Source organism: Trachymyrmex septentrionalis, unplaced genomic scaffold (assembly GCF_001594115.1).
Source record: "Trachymyrmex septentrionalis isolate Tsep2-gDNA-1 unplaced genomic scaffold, Tsep1.0 scaffold114, whole genome shotgun sequence".
NCBI classification, from domain to species: domain Eukaryota; kingdom Metazoa; phylum Arthropoda; class Insecta; order Hymenoptera; family Formicidae; genus Trachymyrmex; species Trachymyrmex septentrionalis.
Window position 1 is genome coordinate 1491261 of NW_017304269.1, and position 23229 is coordinate 1514489.

The 23229-nt window shown below is 31.1% G+C and overlaps 2 protein-coding genes across 7 annotated transcripts; one reads left to right on the forward strand and one right to left on the reverse strand.

Annotated features, from left to right (window-relative positions):
* Positions 1-3620: 3620 nt before the first annotated feature.
* On the reverse strand, positions 3621-10349 carry LOC108753148 (run domain Beclin-1-interacting and cysteine-rich domain-containing protein). Of its 6 annotated transcripts, none has more exons than XM_018494544.1 (10): positions 10200-10349; positions 9173-9227; positions 8880-9061; positions 8198-8349; positions 7909-8092; positions 5917-7490; positions 5413-5595; positions 5149-5331; positions 4912-5065; positions 3621-4595 (listed from the first exon to the last, which is right to left on the reverse strand). In XM_018494544.1, the coding sequence occupies exons 3-10, from the start codon at positions 9057-9059 to the stop codon at positions 4395-4397; spliced, it is 2811 nt and encodes a 936-aa protein (XP_018350046.1). In that variant the 5' UTR covers positions 9060-9061; positions 9173-9227; positions 10200-10349; the 3' UTR covers positions 3621-4394. The 6 variants fall into 6 exon arrangements, with proteins under 6 accessions (XP_018350046.1, XP_018350036.1, XP_018350011.1 ...); XM_018494534.1 differs by lacking the exon at positions 10200-10349 and adding an exon at positions 9423-9497; XM_018494509.1 differs by lacking the exon at positions 10200-10349 and adding an exon at positions 9423-9497 and having other exon boundaries at positions 9127-9227.
* Positions 10350-12211: 1862 nt separating this feature from the next.
* LOC108753729 (trifunctional enzyme subunit alpha, mitochondrial) lies at positions 12212-21225 on the forward strand. The gene is made up of 11 exons (XM_018495594.1): positions 12212-12450; positions 15189-15298; positions 15389-15661; positions 16098-16348; positions 16471-16854; positions 16930-17100; positions 17175-17397; positions 17623-17832; positions 18018-18213; positions 20291-20493; positions 20572-21225. Exons 1-11 carry the CDS (start codon positions 12372-12374, stop codon positions 20773-20775), a joined length of 2304 nt encoding a protein of 767 aa, XP_018351096.1. The 5' UTR covers positions 12212-12371; the 3' UTR covers positions 20776-21225.
* Positions 21226-23229: the final 2004 nt, after the last annotated feature.

Here is a 23229-nt window from a genome sequence, read left to right on the forward strand (position 1 = left end):
ATTTATTAAAAATAATAAATACAGTATAATACTGTCCTTCATCTCGTTCCTTAGAATAGTTAAACGTATGCGTTGCTTTTCAGCCTGTCTCCTTGTAATTAATTTTCACTTTTCGATGTCTTTCACGATAATATTTTAAAATCATATTGTCAATCGTTGATTGATAATGTGAACATGATTATGCGCAAGCGAATGACGAGTGTGATAACTCTCACTGAAGATATTGTCATATAAAGAGTGTGGCGCGTTGTTATATATCATTGTTGTATTTACAGTTAGATTTCCAAATTTCTTGTCAGGATCAAACTAGCTTTTCTTATCTTTTCGCTCCAGTCTTCACACATTTCAATGTTGACAATGTAATCATTGAAATATGATTGAAAATTGAAGTACAAGAAGAAGAACGTAGAAAAACTAACTCATATCCGATAGAGAAATGCAGTGGAAGCCTGACTGTACGTGGACTGAATGAAGCTTATGTTGTTGGATAAGAAACTCTGATTTCTATTACAGTCATGAATGAAAACGAAATATTTATCGCAGATAATCGGATAATGTGAAGATTCAATGGAGGATAGAGTATTCTGAGTCTGACATCTAGCGATCTAATTTAGGTGTATTTATACATTATGGCAATTTGTTTTAGATTTAAACTCTCCTGTTTTGTATATTTAGCGAAGTAAGATCTCTTTTCTGTCAAACTCATAATTACTAAATTTGTGTGGCAAATATCAGGCGTTTCTATTGCCAAATTTGGTTTGTACAAGATATATCTAAAATAAGGATACCGATTATATAATTTTTTTCCTTAAGCCAAAATTGTGAAAAGTGAAAAAATTCTTTTCCGTCATAGGGAAAAAAATTAATCGATACTCATTTAAGCTTATTATTAATTTATTATAATACACCTACCGTTCGCTACTTTAAGGATTAAAGAAAGAGAAAATGTTAAGATTTATATATTCTTGTGTGCCAAAACAATAAGTGTAATAAATTCGGAAAAGAATCGCAGTTCCGATGTTTCGAAATTTATATAATAGAGGTGACAGTAGTTCTCTTTTCCGAACGAAAAAACATTCAGGTAAATATCAATAGAAATCGAAAAAAATCTGTGATATCAACATTCGATCATAATGTCCCAAAATCGAAATGAATACGCGTACGTCGTGCATTTTTCTCTTTCCAAATGCAGGGTGGCCACGAAATCTTCTAATGTAAAGTTGAATGGCCGATGTAAAGAATGAAATATGTCCGTAATTTAAACGCTTTATTTAGCGTCTAAAATGAACCTATCGCATTCTTACTTCGACAGGGAGATACTTATTTGACACTCGTATAATATAATCTGTTTGTATAATTAATATTATTTATATTTTGAATGTGAAGAAATACAAAATCATTAAAAAATAACATAAAAATCTTTTAGTATAAAAAATAAAATAAAATACTTAGAAAACTAAGAATATATACATATATAATTAATTATCTGATAGATATACGTTTTCAATTATTTTCATAATCAAGTTCTGTGTGTGACATCCTTTGTATTTCTTGATAAAAATATCAAATATTTAGTAGTGAATATTGATATGTATAGCACATTTGACAATAATGGCTAATTATACAAAATGAAACAGGAATTTTATGGCTACCCAGTATAAAATACATAGTAGTAATTACTCAGTATTTATACGATTATTCTTAAGCAAAAATATAAAATAATGTAATGCGCAACTTCAGAATTAACTTTCGTTAGATTTCCTAGTTACCTCAAAAAAAGCGAATATCTAGGTAAAAGTTACATACTGTACATATATAATCAATCACAGATTTTCATCTGTATACATATTGTATCCAAGATTAATTAGGACAAAATTAAAATAAATTTATGTAACAAATATAGATATATATATATATATATAAAAGATACATACATGCGCGATTATAATTTTGGTCTAAATTAAGCCAGTTGTATATATAATATATTTTTTTACTATCAATAAATTAATGTTTATTATGCTGAAATAAAATGTGTGGTATATACTATAAATGAGATGTAATTTAATAAAATTATAAAAATATACTTGTTAGTTCATTATGCATTATTTTACCAGAACAAATATTAATCAAGAAAATGAAATTTTATCTTTTATTATCAATTAATTCTTAATTCATTCAAATAAGACGATTATCAAAACTACCCTATACACTTTAGAGATCGACATTTGCAATCAATCTCTATTCTAAAAGTAAATTGTAACTTTTTTCTATAAATCATAATTTGAATTTCATGACTTTATTTACATGTTTTACATTTTTTTATAAATGTTTCGTTAATAATTGTTATATCAAGAATTATAATAAGAGTTATGTCGCAATAGAGAATGTAATAGAAACGTCAAAATTTCTTTGTGAAAATTATTTACTGTTATACATTGCGCGCTTTTTAAAAAAAGCTTTCCATAAATAAACAAATATACATACTTTAAATTTAGTAAAAATCAGGTACGCACTTATTACTACTACTATTTAGTTTTTACAAAAACTTTATATTATTTGTATTAATCGATAATATCTGCAACTTTAAAATTACTATTGACTTAAGAAGCTTATTGCCATTTACAAAGTAATTGCAAAAAAATAATACTTTTTGTTCATACTCGCTATGCTTTCAAATAAATATTGTTGAAATCTCTAAATCTATCAGAACCTAAAAAGAATAACTATATGAGTGTACAAATTAAGTTCCGAAAAGTTCGTATGAGTTTCAACAAATGTCTTTATAAAATGTTGCGTAAGTTGTTAAAGTGATTGAAAGTAGATGACATTTATATATCGTATAAAAAGTAACATTTTAACGTATAATTTAATAAATAATCTCACTGAGATTATATCCTATATATTAGCACCAACTAGACATTCTTCATCCTTCGAAGATGGATGTTATTTTTAAAGTTTAATTGAGAATCAGTTGAGTTTGTGCGTGTTACTGGTAATAAGTTGTGAAGACGGAGAATGAAAGGTACATTTTTGATATGTGCATTTTTCTACTACTGCAAACAATGGAAAAAATTTACAAAATCTATGGAAATTACGCTATATATTCCTTTACGTTCAGAAGTGATTTGAAGCGAGTAATTTTTATTTTAAAGACGCAAAAGATTCTAGAAGACCTTGAACTGCTTCCAAATTACTAATATATATTACAGCCAGTTAAACAATTTAAACCGAAACATCCAACACAAGCAATCATAACTAATAAACAAAAAAACGGGTGTTATGTTTTACTAAAATAATGCTAAATTCTTGATTATTTGAAGAAAATTGCATTTGCAAACAGTAAAAAATTGTGTTAATGACTTCTTTGTTTTCAAACCAACCAAGCTCTTCTCAGACGGAATTCTACAGTTGCCTAAAACATAGGTTAAAGTAGTGCAAAACGAAATATTTTCTTGATATAAAGTTTTCATTCAATATTCTAAATTGTTTCATTTGAACTAAAAACTCATACGAATTTCTCAAACAATCCAATAGACTATTTGAACAAAATTATTATATATATTTCTCTTTCTCTCTTTCTCTCTGTCTCTCTCTTTTATTATTTATTTATTATATTACTTTTTAAGAAGTTTACTTTCTCTGTAACAGTTTATAAAGTACAGTATATCTTCTTAATTTGCTTGGTAAACTATGTTTATATTTTTCAATAAATCATCCGATTTATGTCTTCTAAGATTTTTTTTTCATAAATTGATACATCTCTAAATAATATCTAAAAATGTCTGTAGACATTTGCATTATGCAGCTTATTCCAAAGAAAATCAAAATTCAACACGTATATATCACAACGCTTCAGTCTTCGCTATAATGTACGTCTCGTTCACACATTCAATATTCTTTTCTCGAGACTGAGGCACAAATAGTATTTTTAGTTGCATGAGTAGAGAATAGAGAACCAAAGAAAATCTGAACTTTTTTACTATGGAATCCTACTCCTAGTATATATTTTATCTAATTTACTTTATAATTTAACGTCCTTTAACTATTTTTGCGGCCTGCGTCGAATATGTCAGAAGTCATAATTATATTCGAATGAATTGACTTTTACATTAATATCTAAAAAATCGTCCAAATACTGCATTTGAGGTATTCAAGAAATTTTAATTAATATCTTGAGTATGTTGTTGTTAGTATGTTTTATAAATTATTAATATCCCAAATAATCAAAAGTCCAAAAAATACTTATAAAACTTAAATGTCTCTTTAGGATGTTTTATTGTCCAAAATAAGTCTTATAAGATATCTTCTAGACTTGAATCAACTCAAATGGCTTATCGTGCTTAATATATATATCCTATTCCGAATAGCGTGACAAAGTACGCCCTTGTCATTCGTCAGGGCTTCTCATCCCTTGAAATTCGTCTGGCATGCAATCTCACGCATCGAGGACACTCGACCTTGTCAGAACCGTGTTTGCAATCGATGTGAAAGCAAGCGCCGCATTTTTCACATCGTATTACTTTTGACAGATCCCACGGAAATATCACGTCCTTAGAACAACATAGCTCACAGACGAATCCTCTAGCTTGGCACAACTGAAAGAGAATACATAATTAGTATAATTTTGCGTTAACAATTAAAACATTCGATATCTAAAGATGAACGATCGATGCAGAATAAGAAAAACTTCAAAATCTTATTCGACTTATTAAATATAACGCACGTATTCTGCTGTTAAAAATATTAAGTAAAATTTAAAAGAATCCAATAAGCTTTTTCAATAATTATTTGTAGAATAAAGTATATAATTGTAATTATTTGTAATTATTTAGAGAATTAAATCCTGAGTTAAATTGAAGATTAAAATAAAAAGTAATTTTTGTGGATTATTCAATCAATTAATCGCGATACCTCGCAATCTACAATATGAGCGCAACAAATTTGAACGAGCTCCTGCAGTCTGACGAACAGCACACCGAGCTTGACGTTTATTAAATCTTGAATCGAGTACACATGCGGATCGTTTATGATGTAATTTGGTTCCTTCTTCAGCACATCTTGAAGGCTATAATATCAGAAAAACGGATCATCAAACTATCATATTTATTTCATAACATGATATTGCAAAAAAGATTTATTGAGATTCACCTGGTCGCGAATCGGCACGCGAATAAGAAATCCTTCAAAAAGAATAACTTTGTGCGCAAAAGTCTCGTTTTGTCTAATTGCTTCATTCGTCTATATAGTAATGGATTTAAGTCGTTCACTTGAAACAACGGGTCCGACATCATTTGATCCAGTAATCGATATGAGAAATTCGATACGGGATATCTGCCAAGCATCAAGAGACATTAAAGAAAGAATCAAAATATTTTATTTACCTTTGGCGAACCATTTTTAAAGAAATCTTACCGGTTGAAATCCCATTTCGATAGAATTTTCCCTGGTATAAATGCCACCTGATTTGTATGACACCCCGTACAAAAGTATCGACCCAGGTACTCGCAGTATCGAAACCGATTGGCATATTTCACAGCGACCTTCATACCGCAACCTGCACATCTATAATTCTGCTTGGCTATTAGCGTCCGTCTTCTAAAAGAAAAACAATCAAAACACTGACTAAGTAGAAAAATTATTAGATGAAGTGCCTATAAGGAGAAAGAATAAATGTTTACTTAGTAAAAGAAAGACGAGTAAATATCTACACAATGAAATCCAATGTCGATTACATTATTGTTTATAAAACGCTTTAAAGATATTATTTGCAGAAATATTGATATTTATAACGATGCAACAATATTCTCATTGTTAGTGATGGGATGTCTAAGAATAAGAATAAAAAGGCACTAAAGCATGACACTCATAAAAAAATATATATAAATTACTATATTATTCTTTTCTCTTTGCACTTACACCGGTGGTGGATGAGGCGTGAAAATGATCTGCGGGCGCGGCGGAGCCCATTCAATTGTCCCTCTCAGCGGGATAGTCCGCGCATCTTCAATCTCAATTTCGTCAGGACTAACCGGCCAGCTTTTCGGCATCGGCAATAAGCGTTGTGGTGCATCCTTCTCCGAAACCAACCATTGCAGCTCACTCGCCCTTGGCAGCTGTTTCTCACTGAAGCGACTAATAAGAGATAGAGCTACCCCTTCAGCGGACACGCTACTCTCGTTCAAACTGGAATCCGTAAATCTTGCCGCACGTGATTCTGCGTCCGAGAACAACGACGCGGTCGACGCGGACATACCACCGTTCTTCAACCTCTGCTCGTCGTCCAATTCGGAATCCTCCGTAGGCACGCTATCCGAGGAGTTACTCGAAGACGTGGACAACGGACTGACGCTCTGATCGGTGGTCGTGGTCGTGTCGGTCCTGCCATCGCTCAGCAGGTCACCGCGACTCCAACGTCTGCCTTGGCACTTCTCTTCCTGGCGCTGCCGACGTCGCAACCGGATTCGTTGTTTCAACCGGTTGATCTCCTCGTCGCTCTCATCGTCGGCTACGTCATCCAGCAAACGCCGCTGCAATCGGTTGCACTTGACTTGCTCAATGGCGGCAATCATCGCTTCGCAAACGCTGAAATGCGCATTTTCGCGGTCCAATTCGGCATCGTGAGCGCGTGAAAATCGTGCCGAAGACAGGAAGCTAGTCAAACTCTGACCTTCAGCTGGACGTGGGAAATAACCGGTCGCCATTGGCTGCACGCTACTGCCGCCGTCCTCCATAAAACTTTTCCGTGGCGTACGAATGTCTTTCTGACCTTCTACTTCCAAGCTCCAGGAACCCGTAAACTCGGGTGCTGAACCTACTAAGAAGGATGTCTTTTTCCGTGTCATCCATTGGTGCAGCATCTTCGTCTCCATCGATTCTGTGATTGTGATTGGCCGTGACTCCTCAACCATGTCTCTGACCTTTTCATGTACGCTTGAAGAAACCTCTGATTTTTCGAAAGCCTTTTTACTTTGACTGTGTTTAGCCTTCGTTCGATTTCTCATTTTCCTGATAGGCGTTTTCGGTTTCGTTAGCTTGTCTATGTTAGAATCAATGGGCTGTTTCGAATCCGAGTAATTGACATTGATGATCTCCGCCAATTCAATGGTACGAGTTCGGTTATTGCTATTGTTGCTTTCTTGAATTGTCGGCGAGTTTGGGGCTGAACTTTCCATAATTGCACTACTATGGCTCTTGGCCAAAGCAGGCAAACTGTTCCACGTTTTCAAAGGTGCATCATCGACCTTGGAATCCCTTTGTGCGTCATTGTCAGTAATAACTTGTACGGATTTTGACATTTGATTTTCAGCGCTATCCGTGTCACATAAAACAGACTGTGAAATATTTTGTTTGTCCAATTGACATCTGGTGAGGACACTCATGTACTTATCTCGCGCGAAAATGTGATTGACGCCAGAAAAATTTGCCGGATACGAGGATGAACGACGATGACGTCTGGGGCTCGTTTTAGGAGATATCCATGTTGGTAAAAACTGCAAATTAAAATATAAAAGTGAAAAAAATGATCTAATAAAACCCATAATGTATAATATCATCAAATATTTAAATAAAGTAAATGTTTTAATTCCAAAATCCTAAGAATTTTTATTTCAGTTTTAAAAATTACATGTGTGAATAAAAAATGCCGATTATCGGTACACAATTAGCTTGAACTGGAAATTGTATAAATTCACAAATATTATTATCACGAAAACCTTGATCAAATATGACATTTTTCATTCATTTAATCTCGTCAGTCCATTTTTACTTAATATTGTTTAAGATTCAAATTTTGTTTAATTTTCATTTTAATGCAGAGATCAAATGAAAATTAGTATAAAATAATTATACTGCATTTACATAAAATGTGCATTACACAAAATGAGAAAATAACTTTAAAGTGTTACTTACTAAGCAAGGATCGATTTCTGCGAGCAATACAGGTTGATTTCTCTCAACTGCTCTTAGATACAAAAGCGTTGCCTCTGCCAAATTCTCTTGGCAAAGGAATGCCCATGGTTCCAAACAAGAAAGCAAATGTTCCTTATCTGATAGCAGCCACGATAATTTATGTGATAAGGAATGACCCTCTAAACTGTAAATTAGTATTCAGATTTTTTTTAGATATGGACTCATTAAAAAATATGGCATATATGTATATATAAAATTTATTATATATAATAAAGAAAGAGAAAATTACCTTTTGTATAGCCATAACATATCCTTCTTGGATGTTATCCTAGCTGGTAGATTGCATAAATAATCTTCGTTTTCTGACAATATTGGTGAGGTCGCTAAAGATGGTTGAAGCCAATTCAGTCCTTGAATGAATATCCAACAATCCGGCTCACCCTTATAAAATTTATTCACAATGTAAGATTTGTATATTCATATGAAAAATGTTTTCACATATAGTAGAATTCTGCTTATGTGAACATGTCGAGGGACAAGGCATTCCGATAACCGAATGGTTCGGATAATAGAGCTTTCTCCTTTATCAGGAGAAACTAGTTGCGATAATGTCCAGATAATGTGTATATATGTTAATATATAAAACATCAATATATAAAAATATAGACAAATTTTATAATTTATTAAGCATCCTAAATTTTTTAGCACATATAACAATTTGACTCTCTACAATTTTCCATTGTTTTTCTCAATTATATAAAAAAATCGGATGTGATAAAACAAAATAATTTACAAATTCGGATTCGATGACCCAAAATCTATAAGAAATACCTACTTTGATTCCAGTTAATTTTGAAAAAAGTTTTTTGTAGTCCACAGTATAATTGTAACATATTATCACACATCATAATAATTAGAAATTTAAAGATATCTTCAATAAAGGAACTCTGGGAGTGATAAACTCAACTAACATTAGGATCGAATATGCGACAGCCATGCTTGAATATCTGTTCCATTATACTGTGCAGCCGATTCAGACCACCATAAACATTCCACACATTGGACACTCCATCGATCAGCAGACCCTCTACAGTAGATCGAAGACTGTGGAGAAGCTGCCATTGCTCCTTGTTGTGAGTATTCTCAGACATGCCTGCTGGCAGCAAACATCAGCACTTTTCATTTATAGATACAATCTGTCTTAAATTCTCTGCTTACCTCGTAATCGACTATGATAATAAAAAGGCAAGGACAGATGCTTTACCACAAAGACAATACAGTCTTGGATGTAAGATGATCCTTGCTCATGTTTATTTTACCTGTCGAAGACACATAAGACTTTTATAAGTAAATTAATTCATCTTGATTATGCAAGTATAAATAAACGTGGAGCAGAATTTTTTAGGCCGACGTAAGTAGACATTCACGCCTAAATGAGGAGCAAAAGTTGCTGTCACAGTAATTTCTACCAGAGTTCACCGTCATTTATTAATAACCGAACGCGGATTACGCACTTTTACACGATAACTGCCTCCCGTAATCGACAACACGCATGACGCGATAAACCAGCTAATGGGTGGGTAACTCCCGCTTGCAGTGGCTTGCACTCGTGTATATAATTTGAGATTTGTTTTCTGTTCCTGCACTGGTTGCACTAGTTCAAAAAGTGTACACTAAAACGTTTTCTTGTGTTTGTTACTAACTTGCTTCTACAGCGATATATTAATGTATGTTTATTTTAATATTCAAATCGTCTTCCTTTCATAGTTTAGGGGTTTTCGCACATAGCAAGAACAGAGCGAGCTTTCGTTTTGAATAAAAATGCATCGAATGAGCCTAATTTTATTAAAATCAGAGGTGAAGTAACGATTCTAAATAAATACAGACTAAAATACATACATTAAGCGCTGCATTAAGTCGGTGTGACAGGTTTCCTAACCACAATGTCGTCAACTTTAACACTTAATATATCGGTTTGCGGACCTAGGCATGACATTTTACAGATTCTTTCGTTTCATGCAAAAATACGACAAACGAGTATAATTTTATTAAAATTGAACGTGAGGGGCATCTTCTAAATAATTATCCGAAAATTTTTGAATAATAAAATAATAAATATATATAAATAATAGCAAGCCTACATATAAAAACATTTTGTGTCATCATTATCTTTAATTAAGAGTTCTTTTTAATGGAATTGCATTTATTTTCATCACACAAATCTAATGCTTCCATGTAAACAATATGGAACGCCATTTTTATCTTGCGCTAAAACATTTTTTATTCCTTACCTGCACATTTACTCTCGTCGGTTCTGGATTGCACTAGTTTAATTCCGTTCAGTTCTAGTGCAATCTTCATGTAGGAACAGAAAACAAACCTTTGATATTGGATAATCGCGATGAGCTTGCGATGAGCTATCATGTGGTTCAGAATCGCTGTTTACGTTCGTAACTATACATATAGGTGTATATATAGATGGGCGATTCGATAATGAAATTGAATGGAGATCGCAGCAATTCCAACAGAATCGATAATCGTGAGTTATCGATATCGCCAGTATTATTTATAGATACTTTCCGAAATTTATTATCGACAAAAATGATTACCATTGGTCGACAAGTTATATATTGGCAAGTACATTTAAAAAATTTAACGACATTGTAAACATTCAATTTTTTTTAAATTGACGAATATCAAAGAATAATCAATTAAAAGGCAAAATTAATTAAAATTCTATAACAATTGCGATTTAAAGAGTTCCTTAGATATAAGAATTAGATATAAAAATTTAAACACTTGAAAACATAATATAATCTATCAAGAAAATATAATCAGGTAAAGAAATATAGTAAACTCTCATTATATGGCGCATAGAATAATGAGATAAATATATTTGATATAATAGAAAACAATTTTATTTAAAATAGTGTACATCGATATGCACATCGCAAATTACATATTTTTCTCATTTCTATACAATTTTTTTTATCTATAATATAATGATTAATAATTAATTTTTTAATATTATAATTTTTAATATAATTATTATTTTAGTGATTTTTCTAATAATATTTTATTTAATTTTCTATTTTATAATGTTATATTATATCATATTATATTGTACATATATGTATGTATATTATATTATATATTATATTATATTTTAAACTTTTCAAATAAGAAATAACTATACATGAATATCATCTTACAATTATAATTTCAACCAAAATTCAACATAATTTAATAACAATAAAGTATTAAATATACATATTATGCATATCGATCTCATTTTACATTGCAGCTAGTTCTTAGCGTCAGTTACCTAAATCTTCGTAGAAGGCTGACCTTAATGATATTCATAGCTCTTACATAATAGGGAACGCACATGAGATATGCAATAAATATTCAAATCAGTTAGATCACAAGGAGTAACAGTTTAATTAATTCAAGTTAAATCAATTTAAGTTAAATAAATTCTATATGTAAAGTATAATTGTACAATTTATAATTATCGTTCCAATTAACACTTGTTATAGCATTTATTTGCAAATATCATAAAACGAATACTATATTAATTCGATATTAATACAAGCTACATGAATGACATTGGTCGATTAATAACTCAGGAACAAAGTCCGCGCGAGCCGGATAATCCACGCATGTGCGTGAGCATATAAATGTGCGTTCGAGAATATCGAGATATTCGATCGATGAAAGAATCAGTTTAAAAAGATTTCTTTCTTTTCATTAAAATTAATTAATAAATTTACTTAGAAGAATTCAAACAAATATCTATTAAAATTTAATTTTTTTTTTTTTTCGTGTTGTAAAAAGCTCTCATTATTATTTCTAAAATGTAAAATAAAATGAATTTTTTTATTTTATTTAAAAAAGAACAACTTAAATTTATTATTCTGTTCGCAGAGTCGAGGAAAAATTATATTATACAGCATAATTTATCGTACTTAATCGAAACGTAGAGTCACTGTCGTCAGAGATTGAGAGATTTTTCTCTAAATTTGAAGGTTTTTTTTATTTCCATTGAGAGATTTTTTGGAGGTGTAAAAAGTTATAGAGAACTTTTGAGGGGACTTTTTGGGAAAAATACAAAGAAATATCTAAATTACGGCTGAAACATTGAAAAAATTAAATAACCCGGACAACTTTCAAATAGGCATGACAACATTGGATAGAATTAAAATTGCGAGAGTTGCGATTCCTCGCTTTCAATCGATTCTATCTCGAATGTTCCCCCTCCCCTTGCTCCCCCCCCACTCATAAAGTTTCACATACTGTAGTGTACATACATCGCATAAGTGACGGCAGCGTTCACAGATAAGGCGACAGAACACAATACGACGGAGTGTCTTTGCACGCAGTGCCGTGCGTGATTCGTGGATTTTCTGGGATTTTCGTTCCTCTCGATGAGAGTGAGTGCCCGTCCGACCTGATCGACCGAAATGATGGCGAGCTGCAGACTGTTCGGCGTCCTGGCGCGCTGCTCCCGCGCTAACGCGAGTTCCACTTTCAAATGCACAGGTGATTACGTGTTCACTCTACAGTGGAAGCTGTCGAAAGAGTTTAGGTCAATGTCGGGCAAGTTTTACTTAAACGACGAGATAATTGCGTTCTTCTGAATCGACGTTCACAACAAAATGTCGTTTAGGAGTCACGTGAAACGCGAGAGAGAGAGAGAGAGAGAGAGGGATCGAATATCAAAAGTAGGAAAATTGAACAATCTCGGGTAACAATCCGGAATAAACGGACGTTCGAGATTGCGAACGGCAATGGCGAATGATTTATATCGGCTTCAAGATGCGAATTATTCGTTAGGAAGTATCGTGAAGTTACGAAAGAGAATCATAGTAACTGATTCAATTTTCTTCCTAACACTGGATATGGATGGATGTGTCAGACCGGTACATCGAGCAAGATACCGATAGGTGCGCCGGTGTGAGTTCGACCTTTGCTCTCACAATCGGAGAGAGAGAGAGAGAGAGAGAGTTGGCGATAGGTCGAATAGCGCTAACTTTGGGTCGATGACTGGCACCGGCTACCGAAAGTTATGTTATTTTAAGGAATACTTCGCTATATTTGCTTTAAAATATGGAAACAGATATACAAACATATATTACGTGATCTCATGCCACACTTTTGTACTTTGGACTGAAAAGTCCAAAGTACAAAAGTTTGAAGTTGGTTAAATTCGAATGAATTGTTCGAAACGATGTCATAGAACTCAATTGTTTAAGTGAATAGTTGAAAAAGGATTCCAACATAAATTGTATTTGTTGTAGAAATAACTAATTTTTGTTTTCTTTTACATAATTTATATTATGTATCACTTATCTTCACATCACACTGTTTCTGAATTACAATTTGAATTAATATTACAATAATATTCTAAGAGACTCAATCGCTAAATGGTTAATTTTACATCAAGTTGGATGTCAATCAAATGTATACAGAGGAACTTACTATGAATATGTACTTCATTCAAATTATAAAGATATAATAAATTGACTTAATTTTTTGTTTAGAACAAATCTCAACAAATCTAATATTGAGAACATGACAATATTAAATTAAGGTTGAAACATATGATTTTATATATATTGACATTGTTTGTATTTAACAAAAGACTCCCAGCGACTTGAACAGCCTTTGTTCACTTACTATTTGAATTTATATTCGTTAGAGTCTTATATAATTGTTTTAATATTGTTAATGTTCTTTTTGTAAAACTATATGAATTTTTAATATTCTATATACATTTACAGAACATTCGATTCAAATATTCCAAACTTAAGGACATTTGTATTTTACGAGAACATTTATAGAATATTTTTTGTTATTTATTCTGATAAGCGAATTGTGAAAATATAACACAATAATGACATTATGAATTAATGACAATTTGTTAATAATTGTACTAAAAGAATTTGTTATAATACTATAGTTTTTGTCAGAGTAAAATTTCTAAATAATATTTGTCAAAAAAAATACGAATCCAATTTGAGGTGTAAATATTTTATAACTCATTTTTTTTTTTCAAGAATTATTAATATAATTAATATGATGTTGACAGTATATTAAAAAGAAACAAAGAACATGTTATTCGATTATTTTCAAACGCTCGACGAATATTTCTGAAAGATCGATTAATATGCATTCTGAAAACCATTTGACTCTACAATTTTGAATTAACTATGCTGAATGTATAAAACTTCATGTTGAAATATTTCTTTATACATTATAATTTATGAATAATTACGTATTTTTATAAGTACATTTATGTTTCTAATATTATACAATTAAAATTTTTCTTAATTATTGGACAATCTCTTTCTATAGCAAAGATATGCCGCTAAGATGATTCGCCATATCGCTATTGTTTTGCTGAAATATTATGTCGAAATTAATTGCGCACGCTTTTTAATATTAAAAAAGAAATTAGGTTTCCTTTATCTGTTTTTGTAAATATACTCGTATAATTGCAGATTACTAAATTTTATGTATCAAGATCGTGTAATTTTATAAACATTGACCTAATGTCGGAATAGGAATTAGATTCAAACGATTGACGTTTTACATGCTAGTATTTTGATGTTTGAATCAAAAAAATTTTTTAATCATCGAAAAATTCCGAGATTATTTTCTACTTGGCATAACACAGATAAAAGTGTAGATCATGGAAAGATTAAATAATTTGTTTTCCTTGCCCTTTGAAATAAAAGCAATATTGATTTAAAGATTAAATAGCCAAAAATATAAAAAATATAATTAAAAGAAAATATTTATAATAAACATGTTTAAAAAAGTATATTAAACTGTTATTGGAATCAGCAGTTGATCAGATTATATGTATTGAATGTAAATGAATTTCCAGATTGAAATGTTTTTAAATTATCATGAATGAACTGTCCAACATTGTTAAAATCCATATTCAACATATTAATTAGTTAAAATATAATGAGATATATATGCATTTATGTAGTTTTATATAAATATTTATTTTCGTAGATATTCAAATAAGTGACTGCAGGATAATATAATTATGAGACTTTATTACAATATAAATAATGTAAATTATATATCTCAAAATAGAAAAATTAGAGGAATATAGTTTATGATAAACATCACAAAAATTATTATTTTAAAGTTAAAAAAATTTATTAGATGACATTCTCTCTTTTATTATAATGAAATTATCTTATATCTTATTTCATTATTTTATATTATATTTAATTACTTATTTCTCATATTTTTATGTGTAGGTTTGCAACAATCAACGAGAACACTAGCAACTGAAGCAAATAAGAAATATTTTAAATACAAAACCGTTGGCGATGTAGCAGTTATCACCATAAATTCACCAAATGCCAAAGTAATATACAATAATTCGCAGTAGTCTACAATTTTGATGTACTAAATATGATGCGAATACAGATCTCTATTTTATTTATTGTTAATATAGGTAAATACCTTAAACAAGGAATTAATGGCGGAGATAGAGGAATTACTGAATGAAATTCAATCGAATACTCTTGTAAATTCAGCGGTATTAATTAGTGGAAAACCAGATAATTTCATAGTTGGTGCAGACATTACTTGGTTACAAACTATTCCGGATGCAGAAGCTGGATATCAGATAGCGAAAGAAGGTCACAGAATTCTGGATCTAATAGCGAATAGTAAAAAGCCAATTGTCGCTGCTATTCACGGTTCATGTCTCGGTGGAGGATTAGAGGTAACATATCTTAAAAAAAAAATTGAAAATACAACATAAATAATATCAATTCTTTTTGCTCGTATAACTTACAGCAAAATTAATAAATAGTAAACCCAGGTCAATACGTTAAACGAGCTATAGTTAGGTATAACAAATAATATTTATTATTCACAAATTATAATTTTCCGATAAGTTTCAACGGTACGTTTCGACTATACTTAGTTCTCAGCAGAAATACATAATTTTTACAACATGAGGACTATATAAGTCGTCGGGAAATTATAATTTGTGAATAATAAATATTATTTGTTATACCTAACTATAGCTCGTTTAATGTATTGACCTGGATTTACTAATTATTAATTTTGAAATTAAAGGTATTTTTTAGCTAAAACTGGAAAATAAAGAAAATCGAGACGGTAAAATTATTAATTACATTGATTATTTTATACAGGTCGCATTAGCGTGCCATTATAGACTAGCCGTTAATGACAAGCGAACTAAATTAGGATTACCGGAAGTAATGATCGGACTCCTTCCTGGCGGCGGTGGTACTCAGCGTCTGCCTCAACTAATTTCCCTTCCTACTGCTTTAGATACAATACTTACCGGTAAAAATATTCAACCGGACAAAGCGAAGAAACTTGGCCTAATAGATATCGTTGTAAATCGCCTTGGACCGGGAATCCGATCGCCCGAAGAAAAGTAAATATATACTTAACTACCACTATAATACCTATTTTTCTAAAAAAAAAATTTTAATGATGCTGTGCACCAAAATTATTTAAATTATATTGCGCATTTAAAAATCAAATTTAATTTTTTAGCACGATAAGATACCTAGAAGAAACCGCAGTGAAAACCGCACAGGATCTCGCAAACGGAAGATTGAAAATTGAACGCGGTCCGAAATCTCTTATAGATAAGATAACGCAACAGATTCTATCCATCAACTTTGTCAAGGATCAGGTGTTTAAGAAAGCGAAGGAGCAAGTGATGAAAATGACGAATGGTTTGTATCCAGCTCCGCTTAAAATTCTAGAAGTAGTGAGGGTCGGTCTGGATAAGGGTCCTCTTGCTGGATTTGATGCTGAAGCCAAGGGATTCGGTCAGCTGGCAGTTACTCCGGAGTGTAAAGGTCTTACCAGTTTGTTCTTTGGCCAAACAGCATGCAAGAAAAATCGTTTTGGGCCGCCTAAGAGTGCAGTCAAGTATGTCTTTTAATAACTCAAACATAACTAATTAAAATAATTGTCGATTAATCTATTGCTATTTAATTTATACAGAAAAATTGCTGTAATTGGAGCTGGTTTAATGGGCGCAGGTATCGTTCAGGTCAGTATCGACAAAGGCTTCAATGTCGTTATGAAGGATACCAATGATGCTGGACTATATCGCGGCGTAAATCAGATTCAAAAGGGCCTGGACAGCGCTGTAAAGCGTAAACGAATCTCTAAGTTTGCATCTTTTTTATAAAAAAAGAAACTAGACATTAAAAAACTGATTTTTTTAACGGAAATTTTCTACATAGTATCGAAAAAGACAAATATTTGTCCCATCTCGACGCGACGTTAAATTACAACTCCTTCAAGGATACAGACGTAGTGATTGAAGCCGTCTTCGAGGACATCGCTATCAAGCACAGAGTCCTGAAGGAAATTGAAGCAGTGGTGCCGAATCATTGTGTCATCGCGACCAACACGTCCGCTATTCCTATCACAAAAATTGCTGCTGGTAGCAGTCGTCCTGACAAAGTAAAATATATCCATAATGTTAATAAATGTGTAATTCTCAGCTATAATGGCATTTAATAAATATTATTATTATTATTATATAAAATATTTAATTTTTGAAATAAATTTATAATTAAGAAGAATATGTGATTAATTAAATGCCATTTAATTTTGCATAGCAATTTATTATAATAGTAGCATTTATAAATATACATGGATGATGAGCTACAAGGCATATTTTTTTAGGTGATTGGAATGCACTACTTCTCTCCCGTTGACAAAATGCAGTTGTTAGAAATTATAACAAAAAAAGGAACATCGGAAGAGACAATCAAGACCGCTATAGATGTTGGTTTGAAACAGGGTAAGACCGTCATCATAGTCGGTGATTGTCCTGGATTTTACACCTCAAGAATACTTAGCTGTATGGTAACAGAAGCAATTAGGCTAATGCAGGTAAAAGTTATTGGAGTAATACCTTTTACAGAAATTATGAAATACACAATATTTCTCTTAAGCATCTAAATATTTAGAATTGATTTTATAATTACTAGAACGATTGATCTTATTCTACAATCATGTTGGCATTCGTCTTTCCAATACAAATCGCTAATATAAACATGATACAATCTATTCAATAGGAAGGTGTAGATCCATTGCAGTTGGACAAATTAACAAAGAAATTCGGCTTCCCTGTCGGCTTAGCCACTTTATGCGACGAAGTTGGCATCGATGTAGGTTCTCATATCGGTACCGACCTCTTGAAGGCTTATGGTGAGCGCTTTAAGGCAGGAGACGCAAATATTCTCGCCGATATGGTCAAAGCTGGTTTCCTCGGTAAGATTTTTGTCGTAACATAGAAAAAGAGAATGCAGGAGATTAGTTATTTTGCTAATGTTTCACATAAATTGATAATAACAGAAAAAATAAATATTATTTGGGCCTCATCGGGAAATGAATAGACACGCCTTACTAAGATGCCCGACTTGTACCCTATTAAGCAATGCCTGAATTACGCCCTAACAACGTATGTCCGACTTATGCCTGAGCAGGAAACGCGCAGACATACCTTGTTACGAAATACTTGACTTATGCTTTACTAAGTAATGCCTAAATTGCACTATATTAAGGATTGGCATTATTTTACCCACTCAAAACCCCAAGGGGTTTTTTTGGGTTTTACCCACTTAAAAAACCCCGAAATTTATGGGTTTTTAGGATATTATTGGGATTTTTTGTATAAGAAAAATAAATTTTTTAATCGGTAACACATAAAAAAACGTATTTATAAATATTTAATGAATATAGATATATTAAACTAACTGGACTGATACAATGTTAACATATTATACCAATTTTAATATATATAGGGTGTACAAAAAGTCCCGGACCCCTTAAATTTAAATATCTTGAAAAGTACACATTTTCAAGATAAATGTTTCAGAAAAAAGTTGTAGGGTTAAAAAGTTCTACTAATCATATCCGTCTGACCTTGGCGAAATAAACAATTTTTTTAAACAAAAATTTGTTTAAGCGTTAATTTTAAGTAATAAATTATCCAAATAAATGTTAATATAGTTTTTAATACGTAGTATTATTTCTTTTTTTTTATCTTTACTATAGAAACCTCGGTAGTCTAAAAATTTAAAATTTCGCACGGAATGTTAGAGATCCGGGTACAACTCCTAGCCGAGATAATATTTTTCACAATAAATAGATTTATTTATTAATTTCCAGCATATTAAGAGCTTAATAGATGCCTATTGAGCATTAAAATTCAAATTTGTGATATTTATTTCGATAATTTAGTTGCGTTTTTAAGTCCGATAAAATTTCGGCCTGCAGTTCAAATAACTACAAGTATAATGCATGTACATATATATTGTATAGTATATATAATTTCATATTGAAGTATTTAAGCATTAAAAGATCCATCTTTAGCCATTATGGACATATTTTCTATTTGTTGAGTTTTCATTATATAAAAGTGTTTTTTTTTATATTTGAAAAATTTATCACTATTTTATCAATATTTTTACAAAATTTATTTATAATTAATTTTATTTGAATATATAATTAAATAATGATAAATACAACGTAAACTAAATATTACGTGAAAAAAATATCAAATAATCAATTTTATTTTTAAAAACCCCAAAAACCCAAAAAAAACCCCAATAAAATCTAATAGGTTGAGTTTTTTTAAAAAAGCCCGGGTTTTTTCCAACCCTGATATTAAGGTTGCCAACTTGCGCCTGAGCAGGGAACGTGCAGTTATATCTCTAATAATTATATAATTGTAATAAAGTTCCCTTACACACAAAAAGAAGCATGATGCATATTTTTGATTTTTTTCACACAAAGAGTGACTATTTTTTAACAATAGAATTTAGAACAACTTTAGAATCGTGTTCGTGAAAGACCTTTCACGTATTAAGATATATAGAATTGCATGTAAAAATCGGACTTTTAATTTTTAAGAGAATTCCCGTAATTTCGAGATTTTAATCAACTTTAACTTGGAAGACTAGACTATAGATTCGCGTTCGCGTCGCATGCTCCAACATGCTCCTACCTGCTTCTTTCTGTACAATTCCTACTCGCTTCAACGCTATGGTCGCCGCGGCACGTACAAACGTCCAGGCCTAATCACATTGCTGATCGATTCCTAATCAGTAGAGAAAGACTAAAACATATCATTTCCTGATCAGGCCCAAGTGAGAAATTCTCAACTAGGGCATACCCTATACTCCCTCAGGGCCATTTGATATGTAGCGTTACATGCAGCATTAGGGCCTTATTAAGACACTGGATCTGAAGTAGGGCAAGCCATACATGGGCCTGAGGAGGGCCTTATGAAAATTTTGTACTCTGGTAGATTTTAGGAAAATATATTTTATTTTTTTAATTTTAGGACGCAAGACCGGCAAAGGTATATTTGTGTACGAAACTGGCTCCAAAAACAGAGATGTAAATCCTGGAGCAGTGGACATTCTGAGACAGTATAAACTCGAACCTAAGGGTAGCACGTCTGACGAGGATCGTCAGATGAGGCTGGTCTCGCGATTTATCAACGAAGCTGTATTGTGCTTGGAAGAAAATATTTTAGCTAATCCCGTAAGTTAATTCTTACTTCATCCTCATTGATTATATTTTTTTGCTCTTTGTATTATTTAATAATTTTTTATATTTTAGTTGGAGGGCGATGTGGGAGCTGTGTTCGGCCTGGGTTTCCCACCATTTTCGGGTGGTCCATTCCGTTGGATAGATGCATATGGCGCCCATCGACTCGTTAAGAAGATGGAGGAATTCCAAAGTCATTACGGCGACTCTTTCAAACCGTGCCAATTATTACGCGATATGGCGACTGATTCTAAGCGAAAATTCTATCCGAAGTAAAAATTCGATATAAATTCATTATCGGCATATCTTCATGTTGATTAATGTTCATCCGAGAACTGTATTATATTTGTTCGCTTGAGGCTTAGAAAAAGAAAGCAAGCACCTCGAAATAGGTGCAAAGATTAAACTTATGTTAGCCTGCAACTCAGATTAGAATTTGTATTTGTTACATCTCGAGTGTATTAATTTGTTGAAAGACTACGTCGTGTTCCTAATTGAAAGAATGTTTATCATCTTGTATTCATCAAAAAGATATTTTTTTAGCCATTGTAATAGTATAAACAATTTACAAGCGAATTTATATGTATCATAGGACTATACACTACATTTTTGTAAATCACATTTTGCGAATCACATTTGGCTTAGTTCTTTCAGAGCGTGAATCTTTTTTAGCCGTAAATAATTTTAACTCTGATGGAAATGTACATATATTTTTTAATGAATTATTTTCTAACAAAATACCAAATATTAGATAACATCGAAATTATAAAATCAGTCAAACAGTTCAAGTCTGTTTATTAAATTCTACAACAAATATAAAGATCTAAATAAGAAGTTTTCAATACTAACTTGAAATTTTCACTGGAATTCACTCGTGTGCGAAGTCCTAAAGTTAATATATCAATTTCTTAATAATGTTACTTATTAATATTTCCGTAAAGAAAAAATTTATTGGAATAAAAAAGAAAATATTAATAGGAATGCAGTTTCAGCATAATTTTATTCATGCAAGATACGATACGACGTGATTCCACGTGCAGGTCAAATGGGAGGAGCTATGCGTGGCATACATAATGCTCTGAAATCACGACTTCTAGAGTATATATTTTTGGATTTGGTATTTACATGTCCCACGCTCAACGACTTCCCGCGAACACATTGTAGATAGACTCGTGCATTTATTAATTTTGAGAATTTTATATGCCGCAAATATTTGATACCTTTATAAACGCCTTTACAAATTGTTAATTCAGCGAAGCCACAACAATTGTATATCTATTTTTGCAAATTAGAAATAAAGAATTTCTATATTAAATGTACTGAGAGTTTCTAAGAATCTGAATGTTTTTCTTTATTATTTTTTAATAGACTACATTGTCTATAATATTATGTGAAAAATAAAAAGAGTTTAACATTCTTCAATAATCCTCCTAAGCATAATTATGGTTCGTAATTATATATAATATGATTTGTCTTTGAAATTTTATCTATTAATTTGCAACGTTTTAATCTATGTGATTATGAAGCAAAAAATTGTTCATTTTTTTGTGCGTGACGATCCATTAATTGCCCTGATTTTATTTTTTTTAAATCCAATAAACCAGTTCAATAATTAATATTAACCTCTGCGCATGCAGACATAATGTAGAAATGGAAATATTTAGCTTGATGCAACAATCAAGAGATGTTGCACTCTTGTTTATGTCAATATCATTTCTTCTAGTCGATTCGAGAGCATAAATTAGATACGTTTTACGTCTATTAATTATCGTTGTTTCTAATTAAATTTTCTAGTAAATTTCCACAATTTTTTATGATATAAAAAATTTTAATGATACCACTATAGATGACGTTTTCAAAACTTAACACTTAAATAATTATCATAAATGATATATAATTTATGAAGCAAATTAATTTTCAATGAATTGTTATATCTATAATTGTATAAAGTGGAGTACTTAACTTGCATATCCTGATAAACTACTAAATTATATGTTTTATAAAAATTGTTGTGTAATAATTTTTTATAAATTATGCAATAAAAATTGCATAATTTTAATAATTTCAACATTATGTGAAGCATACACTTTTTCTGTAGTGAAGACATTTTTGAGATCTAAATCAATTTTGTTTTTTCTTTTTAATAAAATGTCATACTTTTGTGTCAAAAATATATAAAAATATTAAATTCTGAATTAAAATATATTAATTTTTATCTTTTATTAGTTCTAAATGTAACGTTAGTCCTAATTCTAATAGTTGATATTTTTAATTGAAGCGATTAACAAAATCTCTGGAACGTCCATCGAAATGGCTGATTTCAAGATATTTTTCGGCATTTGGCTAGCTCGTTTTGCATTTCCATCATACATATCCTATATAAATCAGAAGCATATCAATCTTTTGTCACTATTATTAAATCTTTATTCTTTGCATTCTTTTTTATCATTGTTATTAAATCTTTATTCTTTACATTTTTTTTCTAATAATCACATATATCATGCATAAAGATCAATCATATCATCAATACTGAATGACAGACATGATAGAAGATAGACGATTACGTTAAGATAAAACTTTATAAATAAACACTGCTAAGCAAATACCGTTGTTTATTAAAATTTATGTTATTGAATCATCAACTTAATGTTATATAAAGTCTCGGGAAAAAATATTTTATATATAATTTAATATAATGTTATATATAATTTTATATATAATTATATATAA

Coding starts and splice junctions, on each gene's coding strand:
- LOC108753148 (XM_018494544.1), bottom strand. CDS start 9,059: ATGTCTGAGAATACTCACAACAAGGAGCAATGGCAGCTTCTCCACAGT. Junction 8,350..8,879: donor GTCGCATATTCGATCCTAAT/GTTAGTTGAGTT, acceptor AAATTTTATAAG/GGTGAGCCGGATTGTTGGAT. Junction 5,332..5,412: donor TCGAAATGGGATTTCAACCG/GTAAGATTTCTT, acceptor GATGCTTGGCAG/ATATCCCGTATCGAATTTCT.
- LOC108753729 (XM_018495594.1), top strand. CDS start 12,372: ATGATGGCGAGCTGCAGACTGTTCGGCGTCCTGGCGCGCTGCTCCCGC. Junction 12,451..15,188: donor TTCCACTTTCAAATGCACAG/GTGATTACGTGT, acceptor TTTTATGTGTAG/GTTTGCAACAATCAACGAGA. Junction 20,494..20,571: donor AAAATATTTTAGCTAATCCC/GTAAGTTAATTC, acceptor TTTATATTTTAG/TTGGAGGGCGATGTGGGAGC.